General features: G+C 35.7%; 1 protein-coding gene and 1 non-coding gene across 3 annotated transcripts in view; both read left to right on the top strand.

Annotated features, from left to right (window-relative positions):
- The window catches only part of LOC118196195 (dystroglycan 1-like), a 139,747-nt gene extending 114,868 nt beyond the window's left edge, over positions 1 to 24,879 (top strand). For both annotated transcript variants that reach the window (XM_085812280.1, XM_085812281.1), the window contains exons 2-4: positions 2,160 to 2,371; positions 6,618 to 6,741; positions 16,352 to 24,879. In XM_085812280.1, the coding sequence (XP_085668406.1) occupies positions 2,189 to 2,371; positions 6,618 to 6,741; positions 16,352 to 19,254 (3,210 nt within the window). In that variant the 5' untranslated portion in view covers positions 2,160 to 2,188 and the 3' untranslated portion in view covers positions 19,255 to 24,879. The remainder of the gene's footprint in view (positions 1 to 2,159; positions 2,372 to 6,617; positions 6,742 to 16,351) is intronic.
- LOC118196199 (U6 spliceosomal RNA) lies at positions 4,680 to 4,785 on the top strand. The gene has a single exon (XR_004759390.2). It is a non-coding gene; the product is annotated as a U6 spliceosomal RNA (small nuclear RNA).
- Positions 24,880 to 25,924: the final 1,045 nt, after the last annotated feature.

Raw genomic sequence — 25,924 nt, 5'->3', positions numbered from 1 at the left:
AAATACTTTCAAAACTGAGTCCAACTAATTTAAATAAAAAACTATGGTACAAACAAACAAAATATAATATATCCATTACTGTATTATATACAATTAATTTCAATTAAATTCACAATATCAAGAAGAACCATTCAATTTAGAAAAAAATGCGTAAAGGTAAACTAAGACAATAATAAACTGCCAAATAAAATTTCTTCATATGAATTCAGAATTAAGAACCAATAAACTTTGATAACTGAACAATATTATCATAAAATACACTGAACCTGAGATATTACTACAATACAAAACATAAATTTGGTTTAAAAACAAAACCACTCCAAGTAATATAAAAACTCTACATCAGGTTTGCTGGAAACGCGATAGAAATACAGTACAAGAATAATACCAACATAAAGATATGAAAAAAAATTTCAAATGCAAAAACCAAATGCATTCAAAAATAATTCAAAGAAAATTATTATAAAATACTGCCTTAAATGCAAATTTTACAAGAGAGAACTCGAGTAAAAGCAATCAAATTCACAAAAACAGGTCAACTATTCAATTCAGAAAAGTGCAAAAAGGTATACAAAATAATTATTCTAGATTAGGTTTACTGGCATCGCTAAGGCAAATGCAAACAAAATATTCATGATGTATACATGATTAAGAACGATTTCAGTACCATACAACAAATACTATGTGCGTCACAAATAAAACCGACTATTTGTACAATATAGAAAGTAATAGGCTACAAGTAACCGTTACAATTTATAAGAGCATAGATGCATTCAATGTCAGATAACGTCTGTTCTACGTAAAACCATTTCTAATTTTAAATCAGTAACATAAGTAATGGAAACAACAAAACTGAACAATAATAAGCATCAGGACAATAAGTTAAACAATTACCATTATGCAGTAAAAATCTAATGCAGTAAAAAAAAAAAAAAAAAAAAAAAATCTAACAGTCGCTGAAAGTCAATTACTCACTTCCAATAGAGATGATCTGAGAGAATTATTTACAGAAAAATTTAACTCCTGACAGAAAATCATAATTGTCTTAAATTTCTTACTCTCACTAGAGTTTTTTAGTATCAGAATATATTCTTCTGACAAACTAATCCAAAAGTGGAGCAGTGGTCGAGAAGTGAAGTGGTCGAGACTGTACATGGCTGATCATTTTTACAATTGTATTTAAAATACTTCTTAAATGCGTATACTTTTTTTTCCTTTTCGATAATCTGTATGCGAATCACGGTGAATTTTTGTTGAATTTTGCGCATCATAAACCCTTCACCTTCTTGCCCACAATTGCTTGTGGACAATCTGTACAAATGTTCGTACACTTTTTCTAATCAAGTTTGCTTTTATAAATAAAATTATTAATGCTGTTAAATATATCTTCTCCAGGTGCTCTTTGTTGGAGACGTTTGCGAAAGAATAAATCATTTTCAATGTTTTCATTAGATACATAACAACAAATTCCAGTAAAGCAGACAGGCTTACTACATATAGTGGCTAATTTACTTGTAAATTAATGTGTTAATGATAATTCATGGCAAAATTAACAATTAGCGCTAGGAAACTGACCCCCCCCCCCCAAAAAAAAGGACGAAAATTTTTACTTTTAATCCTAGCTAGCAAAGAAGGGAGTCAAACTTCAGATAAAATTTAAAAGCTTTTTACAAGTAGAAAAGTTACTGCAAAATTAAAAAGCGAAATTTGGCTTTTGTTGGTATATCTCCATCGTTGCAAGGATACTGCAGTATTTTTTTTTTAAATAATAGTAAATTTAAAAATATAAAAAGTTACTCGTATTAGTTAATATCGATAAAAATTAATATATTTACGTAACAATTTCAAAAAGAATATTAAAAAAAATTCCAAAGAAAACTAGTAACTGTTTAAGTACTAAAGTGGCACTGACGTACTTCTGTTTGTGGAACAGTGTTTCTGCGGTACACAATTTGGAAAAACTGATTTAAACAATGCATTTAATGTAGCGGGTATCTTAAAGAGCAGAAAAAATTCTTAATTGTACCGGCATCTGACATGTAACAATTGACAGCAGTATCTCGTATTAATGCCTTGTCATTCAATAAAAGCAATTTTAAAACTCGGAAGTTCTTTACGGTTTGCGGCTGATATTTTTTAATAATTTATTTATATTTCAGAGTCCGATGCGGCGGTGTGCAGAAGGAAGATGACAAAGAGGGTCACGGGGCAGATGCCCCTGCTTCACATATGGGTCGTGGCGTCGCTCGCTCTCGCCTCAGGAGGGGTTCGAAGGGACCAAGGAGTGCCAGATACTCAGGCTCACGTAGGACGCATCTTCAGGTATAAGCTGCCGGCGGACGCTTTCGAAGGATCTGTGCAGCGATACGAAGTAAGATAACTGTGTTATGTTTGCATGGCCAGTCTCTGGCTAAATCTGTTACTAAATTCGGAAAAACCATAGCATTGGATTAGATTCTGTAAACAACGATAAAAAAGAATTAATACACTTTTCAGAACTCTTCGAGGTTGATGTCATTATTAAACACATATATTATATATAAGCTTGGATTTTCCTAAGATGCCTTAAAAACTAATTCGGAAAGCCAGTAGGAGCTAATTGGCTGTTGCTGATTGTAGCAAAAGCACATTATTTTAGTTCTGTCATATTTAGAGAGATTCATCGAGGTTCTTCTGCAATTCGTCATTTAAAAAGGTACTGGTTCATCTTAAGTTTATAACAATTATATAGTGTCAAGAAAATTTCAAGTGAACATATTTCATCCAAAGTACTTTTGTTGACTATGGTGCTTAGCAAACGGTGCAATATGGTGCGTAGCAAACGCTGGTTACTACGCTATTAAATCAGATTCTGGTCGCAGATTACACAAGGATATTTGCGTTTAAACATTCCTGCTTTGGAGTATAATATAAGTCTGTTTCGTGCCGTGCATTCAGGGTAACATCTCCAATGATGAGAAGAAGGAAAGCTAACTTTGTCCAGAAAGTTGACAAAGTTAGCTTTAAAGTTGACAAAGTTAGCTTGGACAAAGGTAACTTTGTCCAAGCTATGAAGAATGCCTTTTCAGATGATGCCACTCAACGTAAAAAATTCATTCCCTATTTAGCCACACACTGAGTATAGTTCAGATCTATGCTCAGTGTATACTCTAAAGACTCGATCTGAGCATAGTTCAGTCCCTAGAGTATGTATTTACGATTGATTGCAAAGATCGGCAATTCGTATATCACCACCTTTGAACAATAAATAATTCCAGCTGAACAATTTATCACTCACGGCAGCTCCAGATCATAGCGATTACAAGCCTCAGTACCGCAACCAGCCTAGTGAGCTTCCTTAGCAGTGACCCAGACATGAAGAGACGTACGTACAAATACATCTTTCAGTACAAATACAGTTTCACGAAAATTGTTAATTACGTATACGCTTTAATAAGAGACAGGTAGTTGAATGCGCATGGCAGGTTCACATCGAGCATCTCGCTAAGAATTGAATTCCTGACTGGGAAACGTTCTTCCTTACATCCAAAATATGCTAAGTAAAGTGACATTTTCTGTCACTATTTAATAAAATTTTAATCTATTAATATTTAAAATATTAGTTGCTTAAAGGATACGGACAGCCACTGCCAAAAATAATGCTTCGTTAAACCCAGGAAATTCTGTTTTGCAAGCTACATGGGCTAACTAAGATGGAAGCATGTGGGGAAAGTTTGATTACTTTTATGGTTGAAAAAACGCAAGCCTTTTTCTTTGCAACCGAATCAAAATGGTTTATTCATTTAATTATGGTAAAGCTCGCGAGGGCTATCTGCCTAAGGGAAGGGATACCTTCGCGAAAGACTTTCTAAGGGAAATTGGCTCGTATACGCGTTACACATTAGGAAATCCACGAAAACGCCCATGCAATCAACCCTTTTGCATGGATTTGAAACCTGGACCGAACTACCAGTGTTCGAAGATTTTACCGCTCGGCCGCTTATTCAAGGCGACCTTCTAGCCTCCAGTCATCCAAAATGTAACATCATAAAAGATATCCAATAGATCTCAAATTTCTCGTCGGAAAAACGGCTGTCATTCGAGCAAGTTTGAGTTAAAGGCGGCTTAAGGGAACTGAGGATTATCTTCCGGATAATCAATGCTCATATTGGGCGAAATCAAATTACAGCGATGCGAATATGGAATCGATGGCTGCAGAAGATATGTACTTACAGATGGGAAAGACTGCAGCAACCTCGTTACGCATCTAGCGAGAGGGTAGGTACGTTATGAGCATGGAAGTGGCATATCACACAGCAACATCGAGAACCCTAGAACAACAAGAATCAAGATCTGTTGCACAACAACTTGTGCCAGCATGTACCATTCGATGTTGTCTGCTGGGATGGAAATCGTTGAAAAGCATCAATTGCTATGGTTACAGTTAACTATACGCTACACTAGTATGCGGCTGCAGTGGTGTGTTGAATTTCGGGCATATATTAACCAATGGCACAATGTTATCTTTTCAGATGAATTTCAGTTCTGCATGCAACCATAGCTGAATTCCTTTTCAGATGACTCCCGAGTTTGCCTATACGCTATAATTTTGCATTATGCATTACCACGCTGGTCGTTACCTAATTTGGGGGATGCAACTAAATTATTCTTTCGCACTCATCTAATACACATCGGCAACAATATTGTTTTGGCAGTACATATGCAAAAATTGAAACGATGCAGAGAATATTAGCATGGCTGCTGCGCAAGGATGACACATCGACAACAAATTCAATAGCCACGGCTACATCTCTCAAGTTTTTAAGCTTGTTGCTTTGTAGAGACATTAGGATATATTTGGAAGCAGACAAGATGAAAAATGAGCAAACGCCTTCGCCGGGAATCGAACCATGGACCTCTGGAATGGCCCAGCGTGCAGAACCACTACACCACGAAGGCACGCTAGGAAGGCGGGAGAAAGAGGCCTTCCCTTAACCCCAAAAGTTGCCTGCGGCTACGTTTCTTCAAGACAACATGCGACGGCGCTTGGTACGCACCGTGCAACATTTTTTCATGGCAACTAGGTCGCACTGATGTCTTGGCTTCTGCGTTCTCTCGATATGTAACTCACAAAATTCCTCTACTCGATGATTGGCAAGCGATATATATGAGAATTATGTGGCCTGTATACACTAGCTGCGACCATACCGGATTGAACTTTGGCAACCATCGAAAGAGCATAGACTCACCCCGAACACATATACAAAAACCTCTCTCTTTCAGTGCTGAGGCGTGTCGTAGCTGTTATTGTCAGCCACGGCAGCTAAGCACAATACTGAGTTCGCTTAGTTAGGTGCACTTAGTTTGCTGTCACAATCTTAGCTAGCATGTTAGTAAAAACATAGAGAATACCAGAGGATTCGTAGAACCATTGGCAGGTAAACCTCTCTGTTTCAGTGCTGAGACGTGTCATAGCTGTTGCTGTCAGCCATGGCAGCTAAGCAAAATACTGGCTTCGCTTAGTTAAATGTACTTAGCTCGCTACCACAATCTTAACTAGCATGTTTGTAAAAACATAAAGGATACCAGGAGATTTGTGTAGCCATTGGCAGGTGATCAACTGTATTGTCTAAGAAACTGAACGCTCTCGATATAATATGAGCGACGAACTGTTTTGTTTTTTCAAGTAGAGACACTTCTTGAGAAGTCACATCATCTACGATATAACTTCTCAATACTATACTTCTTAATCTACGATATAACTTCTATCATCACGATATAACTTCTCAACGCGTGATCCTGCGCACCCAAATCGTCTGTGTATTTAGTGTCAGCATTTGGATCCTAATGTTATAAAGTATTTCTCCCGTCGTCTTAGTATGCCTTCTTGGTGTAATGGCCAGCAACCTCAGCACGCATAAGATAAGATAACTTTGGGCTTCCCTGCTCCGAGAACTAAATCTCACTGCAGGTCCACTTCTCCTTTGGGCACATCGTGGAAGTTCAACCTCCACTATTACCCTCCAAGAGAGCAGCGCACCTCCTGGATAAGACACCAGGCAGCACCGGTCGTCTAATGCTCCTACCAGTCGCTTGGGCGAGCCCGTCGCAGCGGGACATTACCCAGTGACCCCGGGGGAGACCCCGGGTTACTAGAACCACGCCGCGCTAGGACGTGCCAGACTCCGAGGCCGGCCAATAAGTGACCTTTCCCAGAGCCTTCAGAACCACCAAGTTCATAAATTTTATACCCCCGTGGCCGAGACTGCCTAGGTACAGATCCTAGCCAGTAGCTTCGCAGAGTTCTCTACGTCGACCCCCGGTGGGGGGAACCTCAGCACGTATAGAGAGATCCGAGGTTCGAGTCCCGGTGAGGGGTTGCACATTTTTCATTCTCCTGCTGCCAAATTATAATAATGTCTCTACAATGTTGTGTTGAACTTTACAATAAAATCATCTCTTCATATAAGAGTTAAAAATCCGCCTTTTTATTCTTAAAACTTACTCAAAAAATAAGCAAATTATACGTTTGATAATGTTTATGTTCATACTGCTTCTCCTGCATTTGATAATGCTCACTATTAAATAAATAAAGCGCAGGAAATAATAGTAATAATTATGTTTCTTTTCACCTGCAGGTGACAGAAGCCGGTGAAAGCCATCTTCCATCCTGGTTACAATTTGATCCCAAACAGGCAGTTTTCGAAGGCGTTCCAGGATCAGCGGATGTGGGGCAGCTCTATATATGCATCAAAGCTATCGGTAAAAATTGTCTCTTCTTACTTTGCTATAACTACTAGTATGTATGTATTTATTAGCACCGTACATTTGTACAGAACCTTACTTCAACTCTAAATCATGTCTTCATGTAGATAGTCAGGCGATTTATAACCCCGTCTTAAACTTCTTGCGAAATAACGCCGAACTCAGAAGGAAATTTAAAATAAACCCTTCTTGTTATAACTTAACAGCTTATAGGCTGCTTATTGTGTAGAATTTAAATCAGAGTCCTTCAGACTTATTAGACAGATAAGCGAGTTATCGCTTCTTCTGAATTATAACAAAGTCCTTAATAAGGTTTAAGTAACTTTTTTTAACCTTTAATAAGACGAAGAATACTGGCTTCGCTTAGTTAAATGTACTTAGCTCGCTACTATTTTTAAGAAGGTTTAACCTTCCAGCACGCGCGTATGCGCAAAATTTATGACAAATTGAGTTTTTCATGCACATTTTTTGCATCTCGAAGCTGAGACATCTGAATGTCATTTCTATTCCTCCTTTCTACCCTTCCCCACATCATAGAATGTGCCAACAGGAAGTCATTTGACTTTTTTTTTTTTTTAACTGGGCATTTGTGCTACGTGGCAGCTTTTTCGTAAAAGTTACGACACGCGTGTGTTCGTGGGTGAACATTCGGAAAATATTTTTTTTTCATCAAATATTTTGAAATTTCGTGTTATTAATTGCCGTGTATTATTTTAATTAATACATTTGGCTCTGTAAATTTTATATCGGTTTTCATGGCAAAAAAATATGTGCAACCAGCTGATTTTGCTCGCATTCTTCAAGAATTATCTGATGAAGAAAAGGAAGACAAGGAAACCTTTGGATGGGAGAACAATAGCGATTTCCATTCATTATTTTCTTTTATTTCTATTTTTTATAAATAAATAAAAATATTAAAGTTAGTTTAAAGTGCGTTTTCGTAACCAGTAAGAAGTAAATTTCCTTGCAGAAGTAAGTAATGCTAAACTTACTTTTTTTCGTACCAAGGTGTTTTCCTTTTTTATTTGTCTATACTTGCCTTTCATTTGTCTATACTATCATATACTGTTATATGAATATTAAAATTAGCTTCGATTTTAAAATATAATTATTAAATAATAAATTTAAAACGTTCTATAATGAAATACGTCATTGCATTTCCGTCTCACTGACGTGAAAACTTAAAAATAATTTACTTATATTTGAATGTGATATCATTTGTATTTTGCAATAATAAGATAAATATTTTATTTCTTAACAAATTTATTATCAATATCCACTCATTTCTGTCGTTTTTCGTGCCAAAAACGGTAAAATAACAGATGTCGTTAAAAATACGACGCGCGCGTACTCATGTAAAATTGTCAAGCGCACGTGCTGGAAAGTGAAGTAACTTAAAAGTTGCAACAGTCATTCGTGAAAGTTGGGGTTATAGGAATATTTTTATAATTTTTCAAAGCCATAAAACTGAAGAAATCTCCAATACCCTCGCCTAGTTTCGAACTCCGGATGTGCTTTCCAATCACACGACGAAGTAACGCGGTAAGAAAGGGAAAACTACCTTACAAGTTTACATGACTCGTGTAATTAGCAGACAAGTCATCGCTTCTAGAAAGATTAACAAAACATAAAAGTCAAGGTAAAACTTGACTAGTTTAACTCTGCAAGTCGCAAGGCAAGGTCCCCGCTTACATGTTGGATCAATTACGGCTAACAAAATGCTAAAGCTGATTCAGATCTAGAAGCTGGGCGCTAAATATTAACTAACAAAATGCTAAAGCTGACTTTAACATATATCTATTAACTAACAAAATGCTAAAGCTGATTCTAATGTATATCTATTAACTAACAAAATGCTAAAGCTGATTCTAATATATATCTATTAACTAACAAAATTCTAAAGCTGATTTTAATATATATCTATTAACTAACAAAATGCTAAACCTCATTCTAATATATATCTATTAACTAACAAAATGCTAAAGCTGATTCTAATATATATCTATTAACTAACAAAATGCTAAAGCTGATTCTAATATATATCTATTAACTAACAAAATGCTAAAGCTGATTCAGATCTACAATCTGGGTGCTAAATATATATATCTATTAGCTTCAAGCTATAGTATATCCAGAAGCTGAGCGAAAATAGTTTGGAGACGGTCAGCGGTCATTGACAAGCGTTTTCTCTTAACTTCAAGAAACTGTTCCTATATTCGTTAACTAATTTGCGACCTGGTGACTTCCAATGAAAGTAGAAGTGACAGTAAAAAAAAATAAAAATAAAAATAAAAATAATAAAATTTTTTTTTAAAATTCTGAAAGCTTTTAGATTTCGTATTACGCTCACAGCGGCCTTTTTTTTAACGTGTTGCGTGTTACCTTTATTTATTTAATAAATATCATGTACTTAAACTATAAAATTCAGTCTAACAGCAATATCGCAAAATATTTAAAAGAGCATAGCTTTAGAATTTCCAATGCACAGTCTCGCGCGCTGGAAATAGAATTTTTTTTTCCCTCCACAACGTTACCATTAAAAATGTACGTGTTTTTATATATATGCGTATATAACGGTTTAATGTTTGTTTCGGAATATTAAGGATTACTTTACTGTTCCAATAAAAATTCGATCTAGTCAGATGGAAGTTACTGATGGTTGGAAGATACATGAAATGTGTGGTTTACAAATTATTCTGCAGATTGATAATCAGAAACTTTTAAGTGATAAAAAGTTAAATCATCTAATATATAAAATGTATCTGCGGGAATTAAAATCCTCAAATAAAGCTTCGGAAACAATGGTGGCAAGAAAAAGTATTGGGCAGATTCTAAACTGCCCCGTCCTTTTTTAAGTTCGAATAACTTTAAAGTTTAGCACAAAAACTCGAGCACTAGTGTTGCCATTGCTCGCTTTGAAATCGTTGTGTTTCTTAATTAGAAACTCGTAATTGACGCAAAATGCCGAAACGAAATGAAAAGCAATTATGGGCTAACAATAACGGGTTAATAAACATAAAACCCTACACATTTGTTTTCATATCCTGTTCCCAGGGATTTTACTATATCCTCGGATTAACATTAAAGCGTTTAATTAAATTTAAAAATCATACTCAGGTTTTATGTTTTGTTAATTTTTCCTTTAGTAAACAATGGCGTAGGAACTCTCGTTTAGTACTTACCAATTCAAGCAATATTTTTTTAATGAAATATAGTTAGTTCACAATAACACTGCATACAAAAAATTGAATAGTACGTCGTGACCTGTATATGAGACGAAATTAGGAAACGAGACATTATGTAAGACGATTCATAGTTCCACTGGACATTTGTTAGGAGTTATAAATGGTAGAGAGTTTCCTTTTGAACAACTTTTGATTAATATCATATCACCTACTGCCCTACTGGCTATTTTAAAGCGTGAAATGAATTAATTAGACATGCGCCACGTTACCTCGTTGAATGTCAAAACTCATACCACTGAACACACCAAAATTTTCTGAACGTCGTTGCAGACGAAAAGACGTAAATTCTGTTAATTCCAAAACAAATATGTAAAATTCCAAATGGAAATCGGTATGATATTCTCTGACAACTTATTCGGAATAAAATTAAAAATTCTTAAAAATTCTTCTTTCGGAGTTAACACTCATTATCTCTTTCTATGACATCAAAAGATGTGCTGCATAAAGAATTCGTGTCCAAATGTTACAGTTTCTTTTCACTTAGATAATCTACAACTTGTGTATGTCTAGTATGACAGCTTACTGTTTTGATTATGTAATAAATCATGCAGAAAATTACCACGAAGATTTAAAAAAGGGTTTCTTCAACTGCCTTAATTGTTTCGCATACTTCATAATCATGCAGAGCTGCGTGATAAGGTATAATTTAATGCAATTATTCTGTTCTCTTATCGAACATCAACCTCATTTTCAGATTGCCACAATATGTTATAAGGTATTTCTCCATCCTTCTTAGCATGTTTTCATGGTGTAATGGCCAGCATATTTGAGAGGTCCAAGGTTTGAGTCCTGGCAAAGTTTGAGTCCTGAAGGCACTGCTCATTTTTCATGTCTCCTGCTTTGAAATATCCTAATGTCTCTACAGTGTAAAATGTAAATCATGGTTGAAAAAACTTACATGGGATTGAAAGCAGTTTAGTCAAAAAATATTATCACTCTAGCAATTGCTATAAAAATTTTTCCTCTTGTATAAGCGAGTTCTATATTTTACATTCCACCTTCTCTGTTAGTAAACGAGAAAAAGCTCTTAATAATTTTAAACTAATTCAGGGAGTGCTTTAATAATTATTAACTAATTTAGGGCGTGCTTTTTGCCATTTGCTTTAGCTTTTTTCGTTCATAATATTCTTTCTCTTTTATTTTGTTTTAGTTTAAAAATTATTGCCTGAAATGATTTGTGTACTAAAGAGAAGGCTACTAAAAACTAATAATAAGACCATTGTTACTGAGCAAATGATAGGAAAAAATATCATTTTAGTCCAATGAAGTAATCTCATATTGCATCAGGAGAAAAAATATCAACAGAGAGAAGTAGATGTAAAAGAAAGTAGTTGATGAAAGTAGATGTTTCGAAAATAGATATAAGATGTATTTGTTTTATCTGTATGCTACATATATTGCTGTTCTCTGAAACGGCAAACCTAGAACGATTTATCACATAGACAAGAGATGCAGCAAACCTGTTATTTACGAAATGTAAATAATTACAAATTCAACAGGTCGGTTGAAATGTCGACTGAAATTGGACGCGTTGGATATAAAAGAAGGCCTTAAAAAGAGAATCTTGAACAGCGTAACGGTGCATTTGATCGATATTCTTCTGCAAGTGTACAGACATATGTCTTGGCGTAAAACGAGATATTATGAACAGCTGGTGGACTTGAGGGGTCATCAGATTTCTTGAGAATAGTTTCTCGTATCGGGTTTTGCCAATACGATTATGCTGTCTGGAATTGAGTTGAGTTGAGTTGAGAGCAGAATCTGGACACCCGTGCGGCTTACTAAGACTATTCGGGTCTAGTCCAAGTTCCGCAACTATCTGGGGCAACACCTCATGGGGCCTATAAGGGCATACATTGGTCCTGTATACATGCTTACATAGTTCATAACATATGCTTATAGTTACATACAGGGGTTGGACAAAAATATGGAAACACCTTTAAAAAAACATGTTTCTTTGCTTAATATGGTGTAGGAAACCCGTTGGCATCCAAAACAGCTCGCAGTCTTCTCGGAATGGATAAATACAGTTCCTGTATGTTTGCCAAGGGAATATTATACCATTCTTCCTGCAAAACTGTGGCAAGTTCAGATAACGATGTCGGCGGTGGATAACGAGAACGCACTTTCCGTTCCAATGTAGACCACAAAGGTTCGATAATATTCAGGTCTGGTGACTGTGGTGGCCAGGGGAGATGGGACAACTCATCCTCGTGCTCAGAAAACCAGTCCTGGACAATGTGAGCTGTGTGAACAGGGGCTTTGTCGTCTTGGAAGACACCATCACCATCGGGGAACAAAGTTTGTACCATGGTATGAACTTGATCGGCCAAAATGTTCACATGGTAGTCATGTGCCCTGACACAGTTATCATGGGGCTAGCAGAGAACCACGATATGGCTGCCCAAACCATAACAGAACCCCCGCCGCTCTTCACTTGGCAACAAGTAGTCTGTATTATAGGCTTGAGATGGCGTTCTCCAGACGTAAACTCGGCCAGAAGTGGGAAACAATGTGAAAGAAGACTCGTCAGACCATATTACTCGCTTCCACTGCTCTATAGTCCAGGCTTTATGACTTAAACACCACCTTTTCCTGTTACGGGCATTGGCATCACTGATGACTGGCTTCTCAATTGCAGCACGGCCAGCAATTCTCTGTTTATGAAGCTCCCTTCTAATTGTTTTGGTACTCACAGGGTTCGGTAACACAACATTCATTTCAGCAGTAACTTTTGCAGCTGTGGTCTTCTTATTTTTCGTCACAATTGCCCTTAATGATCGTCTGTCACGATCCCTCAGGACACACTTTCGTCCGCGCTGTGATTTAGCAGATGATGTTTTTCCGCTTTTCAAATATGCGGAATAAATCTTCGATACAGTACCTCTTGAAACACTAAACACCTCGGCTGCCTTGCTTACGGAAGCACCTACCATACGGGCTCCAACAATTTGCCCACGTTCGAAGTCTGTTAACTCTGACATAATGCAATGACAGCCTCACATAACAGTACTCCGACAACAACTGAACTGTTTAGCACATTCACGAAGTTGTATAGGTGGCGTCAGTAGTCAAAAACGCCAGCGCCACCTACATACTTCATTAAAATCAATCTTTCTTTTCAAACATGCATTTCACAAGGTGTTTCCATATTTTTGTCCATCCACTGTAGTTCATAATATATGCTTACATAGTTACATAGTTCATAGTACATGATTATATACAAGTAGTTCATAATACATAGATCTTTCATTATACTTGCTTACATAGTTCATACATATACATGCTTACATAGTTCATACTTGTTACATAGTTCATAATATATTGAGCCTGTTACATCATACATATATAGTTCATAATAATTTTCGTTCACCATAGTACATACATGTTTCATAATATATACAGTGAGCCCTAATACATACATGTTTCATAATATATACAATAAAAAAAAGGTAGAAGAGAGATTGACAGGGAACTATTCCACACTGCACAAGTCTGTTCCCAATTCCTCCAGTTTCTGCATTATCTTGCATATTTTGATGCGAAATGCTGGCTGTTTGATCAGATAACGCTTATGAGAAGTTGCCTGTTCCTGTTCCGGAAGCTGCACATGCCACTGTGCGGTTAGAGGGCATTGGGTCAAGTAATGGTCTGGTTTACCAATGCCTCCACAGACACAACTTTCGGTATTTGCAATTCCTCTCTCATAGTAATAGGAGGGGAAAGGCCCGTGCCCCGTCACAAATCTCGTTATTTGTGGGGATGACTTTGTGGGGAGACGATCGAGCGAAACTTTATGGTAATATTCATAGGTCTTCCTGCTTTGTTCGGTAGAGTCCCATTCCCATTGCCACTGGTGCTGAGCTGCTGTCCTTGTCACTTTTTTAAGGTGAGACCACGGGAGTTTCGTAATTACGCATTGTGCATCGATATTGTGAGCTGCTTCTTTTGCTAGCCTGTCGGCTTCCTCATTACCTTGAATGCCGGCATGCGCCTTTATCCAAGATATGAGGATATTCATTGTCGACGAACGCTCCTTCAGCGTGTCCTAAATCTCTGCTATAATAGGAGAAGGATGTCTCCTATCATAGCGGAGGCATATATGACCATATATAAGGCATATATGACCGAGAGGCTGTCTGTTATGCTGTCTGGAGATAATAGAGGGAATAAGGTTTGGCGAAGGGAACTGGAGCACCTAGAACTGTATCAGAACATGAAGATACATCTGATACGCGTGGCGGTAATTGGCCGTAACATTAATCAAAAGAGTTCTGACTTCTTTGGGCTCTCTACTATAGATGTTAGCATCTTTAAATAGTGCAAACAGCGAAGACATTGGAATGTTGAATGGATGTAAATCCTTTTTTCGACCAGTCTCTGTGCAGTGTCTGAATCCATGATGGCTAAACCTTCGTTTCCCACTAGAGAAACGGCATATGGAAGGATGCATTTCAGAGAACCGTATTAGTCCTAAAGAAGACATCATGAGTTGGAGTGGTATCACATTTTCGTCACGAATCATAAACACTTTGATCAATCATTGGTACATCACTGAAATTTGCCTCTCCTACGGAGCATCCATTGTTTAAATTGCATCAATGCTGTCATGTACAGTGGATCTATTGTCTAAATTACTGGTGGTAATTATATTCAATTGAGTTAACTATCCAAATTTTCAAAAGAAGAAAATTTAACAAGCTATCTAAATTGCAGTACAACTCCAATTATCCGAATCAACTGGGACCGGACCCCATTCGGATAATCAAAAATTCTGATACTTGGATTTTTTCCGGAGAGAGGGTCTATGTAAACTTTTTAATTACTGTATAAGTTCGCTTTATAACATGTACGGTACGCTTACTGTATGTACTGCATGTTGAAAATGGAAAAAAAAATATTTTTTAAAGAAAATGAGGTTTTAATTATGTAAAATGAAAAGGTAACACTTTTACGTACATGTTATAAAGCGTACTGTACAGTACTTACAAGTGCTGAAAGTCATTGCTTGCTGAACATCTTGGTCAAAGTAAGCTGTTTGACTGTCTTCATCCGTTTTCGGGCAGCCAAGTCGCACGGCCGCTTAGCAACAAGATATTACATGTGGTCACACTCGGGCTGACGCTCCATCCACTTCAATCATGGAGGTAAGAATGAACTTACTTCTTACATGCATGATTTTAATGCAGCTTCAAGACCGACAAATGCTTCATTAGCTGAAGGTCCCGTTGTCTCTGCTTCAACTTCGACATTAAAGTCATCTTCTTTTTCGACACTTTCTTCTCTCACACTTTCAATAAGTTAATCATCATTTAGAATTTGAAACCGAGGGTCTGACGAATCACACACCATATATTCTGCTGTATCCTCAGCACTAATTTCTGAACATCCAGGAATTTTCAAAAGAACGTTTCTTAATTGCTCAAGTGACACGTCATCCTCATCTTCTTCTGTCTCTTCCCTTTCCTTGTCTTGAGCATTTCTTCCTTTTTCCTTCTCTTTTTGAAATTCTGAAATTGTTGTTTCTGAAACTGTTGTTTCTGTTGATTCTGAAAAATTCTGAAAGCGATTTGGATAGTCGGAGTTCGGATAATTGTAATTGAACTGTATTTGCATAAAATTTAATGGATTAAATGGATTAATAGATAAAATAAAACGGCAAAGTATAATTTTGACCGCCAACTTTCGACAGCATGTAATAATGTGCAATTTAAGTAGTTTTGGCTCTCTAAAAGTTTCCGGATCATGAATAAGAAAAGTGCAAGAAGCAAATTTATCTTCATTTTATTGATAAGCTTATAAGGTATTTCTCCCGCCTTCCTAACGTGCCTTCGTGTAGTGGTTCTGCACGCTGGGCCGGTATTCCAGAGGTTAGTGGTTCGATTCCCGGCGAAGGCGATTACTCAATTTTCATCTAGGTCTCTACAGTGGCGCTCGAACTAAAAGGGTGTTGGATGATGATTCTCCGCCCGCACCCAGGATTTGGCGACTGGGTTCCCTAAAAACCCCAGTCGCCCTTTAAAAGGGGGGAGTATATAAGGTATTTCTCCCACCTTCCTAGTGTAGTGCTTCTGCACGCTGGGCCGGTATTGCAGAGGTCCATGATTCGATTCCCGGCGAAGGCGATTGCTAATTTTTCATGTCTCCGGCTTTCCCAATTAATCTAATATCTCTAGAAGCTGTAATAAATATATACATTCATGTTTATATTTCGTTTAACCTAGTCATCCAATATACTTCCATTTTGTTTAATAATTATACTTTCAATTATAAAATAAATTTTAACGTAAGGTAAATGTATCATAAATTATAATTTTCAGAAAAAATTCTGAAAATTAATAATTTTTTTTTTCTTTAAATAGGTAACTCCACAGCAAAAGATGTTTTCTCTGTGGAGATAGCAGACGAGACGGCAACGACGAATGACTGTCCATTTGGTAAATCAGAAACAATGGTGACTATTACTGTTGATGCCACACTTACAGATTTGCAGCTGTCTGAAAAACTACGTATGCTACACTCAGTTTCGTCTTTACTCAATGTACCCGAATCAAGGTTTCAGTTGTTGTCACTTCATCGGGAAGACAGCTCTTTCAACCCAGATGCTATTCGTGCTGGTCCTGGGAACGCTCTTCAACGAAATTACGAAGGAATGTTAATACAAATGCCCGTAGGTTGCGAAGGTCAAATTTTGTCAGCGTTTGAACCTGTATTGACAAATATAGAGAAAACCGCTGCTAACGGTGAACTCGCAGACTTGATTGGTTATATGATTGTTGGCTGGCAAGTGTCTGGCGCTAACTCAGTAACACAAATGAGAGAAAAGCGTAATGTTACTCCGTTTCGCGTCACACCTGTCCCAAAAATGCATATAACTCGATGGCCAACCATTACAGAAAGGATTGATGAAGATGAAACTAGGGAAGTGGTGCCAGAAGTAAGAATTATCCCTACTATGTCTTCTCCATATTTCGCCGTCCCGTCAACATACGATCACAAACATAGGCATCATCATGGCCAAGATCCACTCAGACGGACACACATTTTACCTACCACTGAACTGTTTGCTTCTCCTACCTATCGTTATCACACTCTCCCCACACAGAAGCATGAATTCAGTGGAACAGCAATGCCGACACCAGTGCTGTATCCAGAAAGACCTACATCTGCTATTATACCCACTAGAATTTATGACATCGACGGGACTATTACAATCAAAAGACCACGCCCACCTTATGCTTCTGAGGATATTTTGTCTCGGTGGTATGTCACAACTACAGATTTTGCAACGGTGGATATTAAACCTACAAGAAGTCGGTCGACTATTGAGCCTACGAAGCATATGCCGCAGGCACCAAATTTCAAGCCAACTGTTAATAGCAGAACAAAGAAGCTTTCCTTAGTTGCAGGAAAAGCATGGAGTTATACTATACCTATTGACACTTTCATTGATATGGAAGATGGTAATACTCGAGATTTGAAATTAATGTTTTTGACATCTGAACGTACATCGTTGCCTTCTACATCATGGATTCAGTTCGACCCTGAGCATCAAGTGATATATGCATTGCCAATGAGTGAAAATATTGGTAAACATGAGTATATTTTAGAAGCCATGGACAGTGAGGGAGCATCTACATTCGACAGAGTGCAGTTACATGTATGGCAACATCCGCTAGAGAAAAGTTTAACGCATTCCTTTACAATGACCGTAAGATACAGTAAATTTCAATATCCTGTTGGTATAGATTGGCAGATTGAAATATTAAATCGATTATCTAAGTTATATAAAGATCCAGATAATTCAAAATTAAGTGTCTGGAATGTAACGCTGGATCCAACTAAAATAACCTGGGCAAATGACACTCTTCCCACGGATCATTGCCCTGTAGAAAAGATATTGCAACTTTACGATGTTTTCTCAACGCCTGATAATTATCCAACAAAGGAAATGAAAAAGGTTATGGTACCTGAATTCAAAGTTCAAGACTTCAGAGTGAAATACAAAGGTGTTTGTCACGGCGTAATCACGACTCCTCCTCCTCCGCGCAATTCTCTGCCAATTCTTAGAAATCCGATAAGAGAAATAAATGTTTCTGTAGGAGATATTATAAAATATAGAATACCCGAAAATACATTCCACGATTTTGAGGATGGCAGCACTCGCCACCTCCAGTTAACACTTCTTACGTCGGACAACGTGCGTCCTTCTAAATCGTATTGGTTGCAATTTGATCCTCGCAATCAAGAAATTTACGGTCTGCCTTCTGAAGAAGAAGTAGGCCGACATGATTTCTTGCTCACCGCCATGGATAGCGATGGTCAAACTGTCCCAGATTCTTTCATTATTCATGTACTCCGAATGCCTTCTTCTGAAAGACCTCCAGTGGAATTCAGTATTCGTTTAGACTATGATTTCGAGGAGTTTGCAAGCGACACCAGTAAAAAAACTTTAGTTGCATCGAAAATAGCAAGACTGTATGGAGACCCTGATACTCAGTACATAATTGTCACAAACATAACTGGTGGTTCAACTGTGTACGCATGGAGCAACAAAACTTTGCCAATACTTCATTGTCCCAAAGAAAAAATAGATAACTTGGTAAAATACATCATCACTGACAACGGTACACTTTCTTCGAGTCTTACAGAAGTCATGGAACCCGAATTCAGAGTTATAAGTGCTGACGTTGTACCACTGGGAGCGTGCTTAAAAGGAATTGCACCAACTTTTGTCACGATAACTACGACTACAGAGCCAGAGTTACCAGAGGATTTAGAACCAACTATAAAGACGTCGCGAGATGAGGATATTTATATAACTACAATAGTTCCTGCCATCGTTATTGCAGTCATGTTAGTTATTGCAGCTATAGTAGCTTACTTTTTGTACTGGAAAAAGAGGAAAGGCAAAATGAGCTTAGGAGATAAAGATTTCATCGGAAGCGGAGTTCCTGTTGTGTTTGCTGGAGAACTGGAAGAGCAAAAGCCAGATCCAGGAAAAACTCCAGCGATTATGAAAAATGAGAAACCTCCCCTTTCGACAGACCATCTAATCAACCCATTCAGGAGAGGCACAGCTGCTGTCCGAGATTCAGCTCCTCAAACAGCGGCTAAGACTCGAGACGGCCCCTCTCTCAGAGAACGCAAAGACACCTCCACCCTTTACAAACCTCCACCACCTTTCGCATCTAGTAGAGAAGCAAAAGGTACACGTCCCAAAAGTACCCAAGCATACAGGCATGCTACGTACGTCCCACCTTAAGTAGCCTATCGAAGCCTTACATTTTGTAAATATTCCCTTTTCCAAAGGAAAACTGGTAGAAAAGTTTCCTGCTTTGTGATAACTAGATACAATACGATTATGAGAAGCCTGAAATCTTTAATATGGCACGATTAAATCACCTGTCAGGAAATAAGTGATAGCGTGTAGTTTTTAAATCGTGTGCTATAATTGTATTATGATTTTGTGCTTTTTGAATGCGAGTGTAAAATAACTGCAGTACATTTTGAAGCATTATACTCCTTAACGGCGGTTGCAAAATTATGAAAAAGCAATCATTTTATTTAGGTGTTATTAACCGTCGTTATTATTTATAACAAAAGGTGCTATATATGAAATGCTATTTAAATCAATTTGCTGCTGAATGAGTGACGTCTCCAGGGCAAATGCACAAATGTGAAAAATTAAAAGTGTTCAACCTACTCATATGTGGATATTTTCATTTTCATACATTCACTAAAATAAAAATTTGCGCCTATATCAGAACTTCTATGCCGAGATAAATACAAACACCTTATACACGCTCTACTATTATGCTACAGTTTAAAATGGAAGTTCAGAAGTGTTCCATCTCATAATATTTCACATTGCTTCTACTGAATTCCTGTTAGCTTTGAAGAAATCCTCTTCCTAATAATGTTTTATTCAACTTGTAAACATATTTATCTACTATTTATATGTGCTCCCAAGGCTAATGTTTTAGAATATTATTGCCAAAATTTGGATTTACATGCATAACTGTGAAATTTGAAAAACACCTGAAAATCATTCTCTTGCAATAATTTATGGTGCTTATGAACTATTAGGCGTATTACATATTTAAATTTTTCCCTTCCCTCATCAGTACGGTTTTGATAAATATATATAACTGCAAACCAAAATACAATAATGAACTCTTTCTTAAGTTGTATTATAAACTTTTGTGTGTAACTAGACAAATTTAAAATGCCTTTTAGAAGTCAATTCTACTTCTGGTTCATAAAGTTGGACTACGCATACGCTTGTCTCTATTATGTGTACAAACATAAATCTGTAAAAAAGAAGTTTCTTTGCTAAATGGCAATTCTTGAATCAGCTTCACGAATCAATCGTCTGCTAAGAATACCGCTTTATCTTTCACGAATTATTAGCAAGTAAAGAAAAGACGTGAGTATTACTGAACTCAAAGCATTGAAAATATTGATTTGGGAATAGACGGGAAAAAAATTAGTAAGAAAACCGAAAAACACAAAGTTCTATTCTAATTACCCATGCGGTAGTAACAAGGGTGTAGCTTTAAAGAGCTGATTGTATATAAGACATGAATGTGACCAGTTACTGTCATTTCCCTCTCACGTCAAAAATAACAACGGAAATAAAAGTGAATATATGTAACACAATGATCAAAATAAGGAAAGATGCAGAGTTCGAATGCCTGCGTTTACTTTACAAGATACTACTTTCTTAATTTTCGCGTAGGTCACAAACGAAATGTTTGTTCTACTTGGAAATGAGATGGTTCATTCCTAACAAATTCGACTCTTTTCTTGAATATGAAATCATTGATTTTCATCGAATTCTGATTTTTGCGTTTATCACAATTAAAATACACAAACTTTTTAACTAACTCTTTATGGTCAACTCTGAGAGGTCCATGGAAGCAGCTGTCAAGTGGTCCTTCAAATCGTATTCCTCTTTTTCTTTTGAATGTGCTATGCTATTCAAGCCAAGTGTTAGCTAATATTTAGCATTTTTATTTAGCTTATGTCACTGTATATACCTGTGTGTGCAAATGCCAATTATTTTCATGCAACAATATCAATTATTTTTCAATTAAATGTGTTGTTAAAAATTGCTATATGTACTTAAAGGACACTATATTGAAGTTAAAAATGTACAGAAGTTTAAAGTTGTTGCAAATGTAGATTTATCGTAGTTTAAAAATCCTGAAAATGTACATATAGATTGAGTGTTCCACTTGGGTTATGTTTTTGAATTCAACCTGTTTGGGTAAAACCGTAGAATATTGTCCGATTGGTGCTATTCACATACTGATGATTCAATCATTTGTTATAAAATGCAGGTGAAATGTTTAGATGCACCTGTTTCATGCCAAAAAAAAAAATTATGAGAGAAATTGAAAGAATAAAGTAGATCTTTAATGGTCTGGCAGTTTGGTGGTATTTTTTTTCATATTTGGTAATGAGTAATGTTGCCGAAACGAACCGGACAGTATTCTTCAGTTTTGCTGCTGTTGAATAGTATTTTTATTATAAGGTGTGTTCATTCATGTTGGTTGTACTCCTCTTCTTAGAATTATTTTATATTAGACATGTGATTGTATTTTACTTATCAAATAGGATAAGTAGAAGTTACGCTTTTGTACACTGTACATATATGCTGTATAACGCAAAGCTGTAGGCATCTTAATTATATACAAACATTTTCCAATATTTTGTTAAATCTAGGTAGGCAAACTTAATAAATTAAAATAAACTGAAATTATAATATTAAAAGATTACAAAAGTATGTTTGTAATGCCCTCGTTTAATCTCCATCTAATAAATAACTCTCTCACAATAATACCATTAACCATTTTTTGTATTATTGAAACCTTTAACCTTGCTGTTTACAACTTCTAGATTCGTAAATAGGACATGACAGCAAAATTTCTTTAAAAATTTGTTTTTAATTGGAAGTATGCTTGTATATCCCGTTTAAAAAACTTCCTGAATTTAATTAACTTTTTTTTTTTTTTTTCAGTGAAATAGAAATTACATCCGTTGATCAATTATATTTTTAATTCTACTTTCCTGAACATAATTCGGATATTTCGAATATTTTTATAAGTAATCACCGTAATTAATAAAATCCAAATACTATCATCACTAAAATGGCATAACACTATAACCAGAATACAAGTTATATTCAATCCTTTCACATATCTTTCAGCAATTCAGTTTAATTAACGATTTTTAGCCGCGTTTTTATTCTTTGAAAAATTACTCTCGTTTTACTGTGTTTAAGCACTCAGTTACGTATCCTGGCACAACTCATCTACATTATGAATAAGCAATAAAATTTTGTATATAATATCCAGAAAGAAAAGAATAAGGTATTTTTTTCATTAACTACTCCTCAGTACACTTTTTATTCCTATCACCGACAGCATATAACAAATAAAAACATGTAGCTGATAACACTGGGATCTTGAAAATAACAAACAAACAAGAGCACAAAAGAAGGAATTTGTCTATATATTTCTTGACCCCCAAAACCAAGAAATTTCATTCTTCGGAATGAAACAGCAGTTTCCTTGTCCAGCTTTAGATCACAAATTGAGCAGAAAAGTTCGGTTAAATCCAATACAGTGCAAATGAGTGATAATACAATCGTGTGATCTTGTTTGACTGCCATTATTTTTAACCGAAGTTTATCAAGCGCATTTCTCAGATACTTCTTCGTGTAATATTTATGGCTGTTTCTACTTCGAAATGACAGCTAGTATTTAAAAAAAAAAAACCATAACACTTTACAAAAAGTAGCTGGCTGAATAGTGAATAAGAAAAGATTCATGGTTCGCACATTGTAAAAATTTGGCACACTATTATGGCAAAGAAATCTGTTTGCGTAATACTTTTATGTGTACGTATAGCAAGCCCGTTGCAAAAGGATGTGCTTATTTGTTAACTTCAAATCTTGCTGGAAGATGGCTCAATAGATGTCGAGGTCACAATGAAACTAAGGTGGCAGCGAAATGTTAACATAAATGTAACATGTGAAGCCAAACAACTCGGGGACTCTGCTAATTTAAGGCTCCATATTTTGGCTAATCTATTCTTATTCTGGACTCTTATTAAAAGACTTGGAGGCTCATGATTCTGTTAAAAAGGCTCAGAACTGAAGGGCTGTTTGCAAATTTGAGAGTAATATTTATTACCTTACAGATTTCTACTAACGAATCAACACGTTTGAGAGTATTGTGAAGAACTTCCACCTCACAGTCAAAAAAAGTAATATCGAGTTTCTCGTCTAGACAGCGCAGGATTCACGTATAAGCTGCACAAGCTATAGCTTAGGCCACCCCCCCCCCAAAAAAAATTTCAAATACAGTATAAATATAGTATAACAGACGTATAAAGAGACGTATAACAGACGTATATCTCAAATAGCTTGGGGCCTTATCAAGCCTAACTCCAGCTCTGCGTTTAGATCGTATAAAGTAAGTAACCAAGACAAGATCCCCAGCACCTGCATTCATATGTTTATCAAACCGTAATCCATTTGTATGCACATATATGTAACCTATCATCTTCCTTGTATTTAATGCTAACAGCTTACAAACCTCGGAACCTTTGTCTGAGTATCCTTTTTATTAATCTTTTCTTTTTTTAGCAAGACACGTGTATTTACTCGCACAATAATTTATTCCTATTATTTCTGGGTTTCTGTAGCGAGTGATAATTTATGGAAATTTGGAAATTTTTCCTGCTATCCAGAATTTTTCAAATAAATTTGATTCGGATCTTAATATTTCAAGGTTTAATTTGATAATTTTTCTAAGCAAGGACTATAAAGCTTGAGAGTTTTTATATAAAATTAAAGCTTCTAATTATTCTACTAATTTTAAAGAGGTTTACTTTAAGTCAATAACAACATTGCATTATGTAATGTGGATGGCATTGTCTCAATAATTATGTTTAATATCGAATTCATTCCCTCAGTGTTATGTATGAAAGCAGTTAAAAGGGTCTAGATTATTATATCAAAAGACGAAAGCTTCTACATATTGTTAACAAATGTACAAATTCTATAATTTTCTTATTCAATCTGCTATCAGTTTTAATCGTTTCCCTAACTCGACGCTTCGCTTATGTATATACATACACCATAGAGACTTAAATTTTGCATGAAAATACAATGTCATTAATTGATTGGTTTAATCTATCTGTGCTAAATAATCCTAAGTGGTGTAACTGAAATCTGAATAACACCGTGCGGTGTTTTAGTAAGCGTTAATATGCGGAAAATTGTCTTTCTTTGTGTAATTGGCAGAATACACTGTCACTAAATTGTGATTGGTTTAATCTAATCTATCTGTGCTAAATAATCTGAAGTGGTGTAACTCAAATCTGATTAACATCATGTAGTGTTTTAGTAAGCGGTGATATGCGGAAAATTATCTTCTGTAATTTGCAAAATCCAGAAAACAAATTACATACATTAATTATTCATTCAGTAGACATCAACTTGCATAAATTCACAAATAACTACCTCTTCCCCTCAAAAAAAGTATATTTAAATGACATCCAACATGCAACTGAAAGAATTTCTTCCATGCTCAAAACACACTGGTGTAAAATTCAGATTAATATATATAGGTTATATTTCATTGTATTATCATAAAGAATGTAACAGATTAATTTTGAATGCTTCTGTAAAGAAATGCCAGAACAAATTTAAGGTATTTCAAATGTCTTTTTTTAAGCAAGTCATGAAAGAATCAATGAAAATGTGTATTCTGTTCATAACCAATATTCATGATTCATTAAGTATTTACAGTCTGTGAATTTATTTTAAAGAAAAAGAGTTTTAAAAATTCTGAATAAATTGTATTGCAACTGACAATTTTGTTTTCATTTTATTTGGCAAATAAAACATAGATAACCCTAATTACTTTTTGCAATTAAAAAAACATTGTAATATATCTTTCATATTAAGAAAGGGTAATGATCAAAATAACTATAGGAAATTAAATATTGAAATATGTTTATTATTTAATATTTAATTTCCTGCAGCTGAAGTACATTCAATTTTCTGCAGTAATTTGACATCAGTACCAAAAAACAAAAAGCGAATTGCCCAAATAATATATATGAACACAATTTTTGAGGTATGCGCCTAACAACATCTACTTTTTAAATTCATGTAAAATATATTAACTATATTTCAGTTACATTTTTAATCGACTAAGATTATACAGTTTTCCCAATTTTAATGCAATTGATACGAAAGGTAAAAATAAGAAAGCTAGTTTCAAGAACTAAATTGAAAAGCAGCGTAACTGATGACAAAACCTGGCTTTACCATATTCTGCGTGTACAAATTTTTAGGTTTCGTATAAAATCGAAAGTTAAAGAGAACAATATTATTACTTCTTAGTCTTTAATACACACACACACACACACTGCTCGTAAAATTAAAGGACGATCTGAAAAAATATGCTCATTTATTAAAGTTTTCAACTAATGTCCAATGGCGTAATTATCAGTGCTTATTATTTGCAACTGAATGCAAAACTGGACCTTCTGCGCATAGATTAGCTCATGAATTATATGAATGAGGTGACTATCAATGGGTTGTACATTTAAAAAGAGCACATTGTAATCGAAATGTTTACTGCTGCTTAAAGTTAATGTGGTTTCTGAGAATGATCAGTATTTAGTACGACTCAAAGCTATCATTAAGATACAACAACACGCCGAACAAATATTAATTTAGAAGTCAAACAGAAAAAATCAGCGTTATATTTTCACAGGACTGGACTATTTCGATGGATTTACCGAACCATCGTCCTCAGCTGCAAAAGCGCAAAATATAATGCTGAATTTTTGTTGTTTGACTTCTAAATCAAAGCTATCATTTAACTAAAGGGCAAAAGTGGCGATTAACT

The sequence above is a fragment of the Stegodyphus dumicola genome, chromosome 1, assembly GCF_044657685.1.
Source record: "Stegodyphus dumicola isolate Sdum_Otavi_A_Nest chromosome 1, ASM4465768v1".
Taxonomy (NCBI): domain Eukaryota; kingdom Metazoa; phylum Arthropoda; class Arachnida; order Araneae; family Eresidae; genus Stegodyphus; species Stegodyphus dumicola.
This window is presented reverse-complemented; position numbering and strand designations above follow the sequence as displayed.